General features: G+C 32.9%; 1 protein-coding gene across 1 annotated transcript in view; it reads left to right on the forward strand.

Annotated features, from left to right (window-relative positions):
* Positions 1 to 7,083, forward strand: part of LOC137630241 (titin homolog) — a 186,997-nt gene that overhangs the window by 159,748 nt on the left and 20,166 nt on the right. The window contains exons 33-34 of the mRNA XM_068361699.1: positions 379 to 529; positions 2,465 to 2,646. Coding sequence (XP_068217800.1) covers positions 379 to 529; positions 2,465 to 2,646 — 333 coding nt within the window. The remainder of the gene's footprint in view (positions 1 to 378; positions 530 to 2,464; positions 2,647 to 7,083) is intronic.

Here is a 7,083-nt window from a genome sequence, read left to right on the forward strand (position 1 = left end):
TGGCTTTTCAAACTTGAATTTTAATACTGAATTGTGTACGGTATTTTGTGATTTGTACAAATTTCATGCCATACTAATTTTGTTATATTTTTTCTGGCACACCAGGTACTTTTTTTTTACTAATGGTACTTCTTTCTAACAATATAATACTCAATAACCTTATCCCTAAAATTCCTTTTTCAGATTATTAGATTAGCAAAAATAACTAACATCTGCATAATTTTTAGTCAGATGACCATCTCCATCTTGTGACCTGGAATCACCCATCCTGATTATAACAAGTCCTTTTAAAATATCATTGTTTGCTCATTCTTACTGTGTCATAATTTTTGACTCATGTAGATTTTTAATCAATTGCTATTGCCACTGCCTCTCTAGGGTGTTGATGTGGAGGAAACAGAGCTTGGACGAGATCCAAACTATGTTCGTTGCACCGATAACCTTGAGGATGAGGTAGATTGTCGTAGAACACGTAGTGTGCTTGCCATGTTTAGGAAGATGGAAATGCAAAATGACGACGATGAAAAAGGTGAGTATCAGTAAAAATCTGACTACTTTATGAATTTTTTTTGAAGTATTTAATGTATACTGCATGTTAGTTCTTTTATTTTTCACCCTCCATTATCTGATACCATAAAGATGTACACAGTTAAACTTGAAGAGAAAATCATGAGACTTTTACAGGTAATGGCTTCCCGAGTCATTTCATTGGGTTCAGATTCATCCCTGCATATTTTATCTTCCTGTTTCACTTCAAAGACCACACAAATTTTTGTATCAAATATTAAGCTCAGATTATTTTCCCAATAACCTCAAAGCCTCAGCTTGAATTTGCTATTGATATTTTCAAGCATAATTATGCAGATATGGTTGCTGTCAACAATGCAAAATTAATCTGGAAACAGTAAATTGACAACATTCACTTACTAATTTACTTGTAATACAAGAGATTAAATAAGTCCTACAGAAAGAAGGCAAAAAAAAATTTATTTTTTACAACATAAACTAGATGGAGCTAAAATTTTAATATAATTTTGAATATGTTTATATGAAATGCATTACTGCACTTCATTCATTGTATTTTTTTCTTTTTACATCCTTCATTGTGGATATGTTTTTGTCATTAGTTTAATTTTTCATTTTCTGTGAAGGCCATGCACAACACATAACATAAATACTTTATTACAGAATGGGAGATGCTCTTAAATATTATCTAGGACCTTCATTTGTATTCCCTAGATTAAAGTACTTCAGTTTTTTTCCATCAGCTTCTCTCCCTAATTTTGATTTTTGTGTCAAAGTGAAACAAGTTGGAGATTTTGCATAGTGAAAGGGTAGTATCCATGCCAGGATATTTAACCAGACCATGTTGGTATGCCAGAAAATAAGAATTAGGATTTTAATCATAAAAATGTGATTTTGACAAAAGAAAAACCTAATTTTCCTGAGTGTTGTGTGGACCCCAAGGACTTTCCTGTAAAGGCTGGAATAGCGAGTCCAATACTACATGATATACCAAAGAGGTAATGCCTACCTTCCCCTGAGGCCAATATATCAACGTTCAAGGTACTGATTAGCTGAGTACAAGGGAGAGCTATTGGTTCCCCTCTATTGAACCCATCACAGCACCTCCTGGCATTTGTTTCTTTCCCAGAAACCATCTTTACCTATGGCTAAGCAAAAGCCCAATTCAAATTATGTGAAAGACAACAACTAACAAGTTAAGCCACTCATTTCATGTGAGGAAATTCCTGGAGAAAGAGCTGGATGACCACCAAGGTGCCTCTGCTGAGAGACCCAGATGAGGATCCCTCTTTACTGTTCCTATAGGTGTGCTATTTACTTCATTTGTTTACATCTGCATTGTCACAAATTGATCTAGGCTATGTGAGACCAAACACAAGGGAAAAAGTGTCACATACCAAGGTTTGTTTCCGAAGGGGCTATTCTCAATAATGCACGCCCCACTTCCCTCTCGCTCCCGAAAAAGAGAAAAGACTCTCCTGAAAGTTTGCGTTCTCATGAGATTGGTCATCCTGGACGTTTTCCTTGTTGTTCGGTCTCAGAGTGTGGTAGGATCTTGTAAAATTAGATAAAAGCCACTCAGAGAGAGATCTTGTGTATCCTTTAACAAGTAAGGTGTTGGGAATTATATATCATTGGTTTTATCTCCGTGACAAAATCTTGATAAGGTTTATTAAATATGTAGTTGTTAATAATTTACCATGAAAGTTAACTAAAATTCACTTCTAAGTTTTTTTTTAGTATCTGGACAGTTGTAATTTTCTTTAAGAGAATGGTGATCATCAGAATAGAAAACTGTATTCTGTGGACATTACTTGCTGCTTTAGTTGCTAGTGCTGGAATTTGAATGCTTTTAATGTGTTCCATGATTATATATCATATTCAATTTCATGAATAACTGCCTCAAAACAATTTGACTGGTTCAATTTTTTTTTTTCAGCTCCTCGTCCTCTCAAGCAATTTACACCTCCTCCTGAAGGAGAAGAATACTCTGATGAGGATGAATATTCTGATGAAGAGTACTCGGAGGAAGAGGATGACGAAGATGAGGAGGAAGACGAGGAGGATGAAGACGGAATAGAAAGAAAAGTACCAAAGTATAAGGATGAAATCTTAGAAATGGTAAGTAAACTTTTATTGTTTGTGAATGAAGTAACATTTATTTTCACATGTGATAATTCAGGATTATTTGACTCTTTTTAAGGTGTTTAACAAAGCTATTTAAAAATATGGGTTTCTTTTTGTCATAATTCTCGTAATTTTCATTCATGTGGTAGTGTAGCGTTAACAAAATAATTTGAGTGATATTGCTGGTGCAACATAGATGTAGTATATCAATACAGTTGTTATAAAGTAAATTTACTTTTTAAAACTTATTAGTATTTCATATCTTTCTTTTGGAGTTGAAGGACTCTTTTAATTAATAATGCTAACAGGAATTGTAAAATCATCTAAGAACACCTACATTTAAAGTATTGAATGTGTAGGCTCTTTAGAATTTTCTCATGGAAAGAAAAATTTTCAGGAAAACAGTGAAACTCAACAGAAACCTAAGCGTAGAAAACCAAGGATTAAGGTACTGCATGGTTATGAATATCTGAGACTCGTTTCATCATAAGCTGTAGCTCACATGATTTCAAAATAGTGTTGCACAGAACCTTTTAGAAATCTCAGTTTTCTTTTCACTTTGAAATTGATAAACGTTGTTGTGGTCTGAAAAAAATAGTTCTTGTTACCCCAAATTTAAGCAATATGTTATTAAAGCCAGTAATCAGATAAAGTACTTAATTATTAAATTCTGACTACTTATTTTGAATGGGACTTATGATCAACATTGTTTCTAATTATTTTGCAGTTATCAATAATCATCACCATTTGCAGATTGAAAAAGAATCTTATAAATTATATTATTTGGTAGTACAGTAAATTAAAAAACAACTTATGTACATACCAGACTTTTATTGTGGGGAAACAAGAATCAAGGACTGAAATATTTCTATACTTATTAAAGACCATACGATTATGACCTACCTTCTCAAACAACTAGATCTTGATGCTATGCTTTTTAGCTATGTATTGTATTTCAAAAGAATATAAATCCCATATAAGTGCTATGAGCTTTTTGTGCTAAATTTAGAAGATTGCTTCGTATTTGTTGACTATATTTATTGCTTTTTATCAGTTTATTATCATCATAGTTACGTTAAAAAGATTAATTATCTTATTCTTATTTCACACCCTACCCAGAGGAGTCTTGAATTTCTATTTGACAATAAAGTACACTGCTCATTTCTTTACTGTATACGCCAAGTACTGTACAGTATAGTACAATATACAAACTTATTTTCATGTCGTGCCATAAATTATTTTAATAAAGTACTGGTACTGCCTGTGCTGCTACATAAAGTATGTTCATTAATGAGAAGAGGCCTGTGAACAGACCTGTGATTAGATAAAAAAAATACCCAGAATATTTTTCAATCCAGCATTATGACGGCCTTATTCTCAAGATTTTAAAAAGATGAGACATTTGTTGCTTGACTTTGTTTTTAAATAACATATACCAAAATTCAGTTATTTATGGCCTATTATACAAAACACTTCAGCTCTAAACATTAGTTTAAATATAGGCCATGACTTAGGTTTAATTTTTGGAACAACAAAATTTTACAAGAGCAATATGAATTGAAAGAAAAATAGATACCATGAAAGGGAATAGGCTTGTATAAATTTCTGGTGGTAATTTTACATTAAAGTTTCATACCAATCACAATGCCTTCATAAAAAAAATTACTTAATCTCTATATGCAAACAGAGTTTGTTGGATGGTGATGATTAAGATTCCCTAATAGCATTTAAAACAGAATCTTGTATATTCTGTATATGGTCCAGTCTTGAATGACTTAGTTTTTGTTTCATGTTAAAAAATGGGGTTACTATTTTGAAATAGAAATACAGTAGCTGAAAGTGATGATTAGTACTGTAATTTACTCATAAAATATATGTCAGCATTCAGAAGTCTCTGAACTCTTATGTTTTGCATGACTGTTTACTCTTCCAAATTTTTCACTGCTGGATTGGACTTTCATAAAAATGTTTCATTATACCAATAAAATAGACAAGGTAATGCTAAGAATATATAACTGAAAAATACCTAGATTTTAGAAAATGAGAATGAAAAAATTACAGGTTATCTTAATTTTTCCCATAGCTGTTTTTATATTTTTCCTACTTCAATTTACATGAAAGCAGGATGATTACAGGCATTTCATGCAACACCAGTCTTCCAAAAAAAAAAAAACGGCTTTGAAAGGGGAAAATCCTATTTTTTGGGAGGTGCTATTTGGTCTTTAATGACTTTCCTGTTAACGGCTAGAACATGAAATCCAAAACAACATAAAATACCAAAAGAAAAATACATTATCTACCATGCTCCAGGGCCAGTATTTCAACATGCAAGAGACAGACTCAAACAGTATAAGGAAGAGATATGTGTTCAGGCTCCATTAAACCTGTCACAACCCCTCCAATACTGAAATTAATCTGACAATTAATGACAATTCATCACCAAGAACCAATAAAAATACTGTAAAGCACTGTAATCAATACTACCTGGGTGCTTGCTTGAGCCAAGCCACCATCTTTCATATTCAGAGTAAGACTCGTATGTCCTTCATCCCTTCATAACTGTAGAGAGGGGAACACCAAGCACCTCCCAAAACTACATTTTTTAAAAAATTTTATACACAGGGCATAATTCTTTTGCTTCTGCCGAGACTAGCTAGTACTAATGACCTAAACTTGGCAATAGTAAATGTTTGATTACTGACTTTGCTAGTTATATGAACACCCTAGTGGTTATATTGAGGCCGAAAGGCATCACTTTGAACTTGTATGAACCCCTCCCAAGGCAAATGCATAGGTATGATTAAAAGTGGGGAGCTATAGCATCATGCCAATTAGCATCTTTCAGATCAACAGTGCTAGTCCAAACCCCTCAGTGTAGTAAATGGCGGAGGGGTAATGGTCGATGAAGAGAACGATGGAGGCTGGGTGGAAGGATACAATCACCCAGGTACTGTAGTATTATCTCCAATACTAATAATAGACACATTATCAGTTGTCTAATGAATTACAGTATTGGAGGTACTGTGATGGATTCAATAACCATATAACCATGGCTCTTCCTTATACCATCTGTGCTTTGCATGTTGATGCAGCGGCCATGGAGCAGGGAAGAAAATATTTCTTTGGTATTTGATATTGTATAGGATTCCCTGTTCTATTCTTTAATAGGAAAGTCTTTTGGGACCTCACACAATCCTAACTCCTAAAAAAAACAAGAAAGAAAGAAGCATGTTAAGGCATCTATTTCATTCAATTATAAATCTATGATAGAAGAGACATGATTAGGATATTACTCCTATACTCGACCATTAAAGATCTTTGAAACTTATTTCATGCTTCATTTGTACTGCTTTGGTTGGAAATGTGTTGATTTCAAACTTCCACATTTAGCATTACAAGGAAAACTGATTGAATAGAAGTCCGATGAATGTAAAATAATTTTGGAAAAGGAATCACAAATGAAAAGCTTAATATAGATTATTCCCTCTGAAAAAATAACATTACCTGTCAATATTTTTCTCATATTCATAAAACAAATGCTAAGCACAAAATTGTTTAGTAAGATAAGAATTATTGAAAAACTACACCAACACTATAGTTGACTATTTTTCACCTACCTTCATAAAACTTAGTTAAAGTTAGATTACCCTTTACAGCCACTGATAGTGTATCACCTTTCACTATAAAGTCAAAGGGAAGGTCATACATGATATAAACCTTATAACTTGTTGTGTATGTTAAAAAACTTGAAAAATATAAAACTTTAAATATACTGTACAGTACAAATCCTGTTTCCAGCTTGTTCTTCAAGTACTTGTATTTTCTGTAAACTGAACAGTACAGTACTTACTGTATATTTAAAAAATTCATATACAGTATTCTCAATCTCTGGACCGTATGGGCATGTCATACAGGTTTTTTAATAGATAAATATTTAGAGTATATTCATCTTAATGTTACATGCACATAACTTTAATTACAACTTTCAGAATTACATTTACTGATTATATCATTATTTTGACGGGTGCAGCTGGTAGGTGTGGCGGTATGGGGGTAGGTGTGTTATGGCCAGTATAACAACCCAATATTCTGTGTGATGCGCTCTCAAGAATTTAAGCTTAAAAAAGCTTATAGATCATATTTGCATAAAGTGTAATAGTAATTGCTCTTTTTCAGTTACTCTCACATACTTAACTAATTCTATAGATAGCTGATAGCCATTACTATTGCCTTAACTTAACAATACAGGTAGCTGAAATATTGCTCCTGGATTATTTGGCATATTTAGTGTTAGTTCTACAGTTGGTTTACTTAGGTTTGCTGCCTATTTTGGGTTTGGTTCGTGTATATAATTTTGATGTTATTTTCGTTCCTGCTTAGTGAGTGCAATAGGCAGCAACTAAGTGACACTGTTACTATCACAACAGATAT

This window comes from Palaemon carinicauda, chromosome 38, assembly GCF_036898095.1.
Source record: "Palaemon carinicauda isolate YSFRI2023 chromosome 38, ASM3689809v2, whole genome shotgun sequence".
In the NCBI taxonomy this organism is placed as follows: domain Eukaryota; kingdom Metazoa; phylum Arthropoda; class Malacostraca; order Decapoda; family Palaemonidae; genus Palaemon; species Palaemon carinicauda.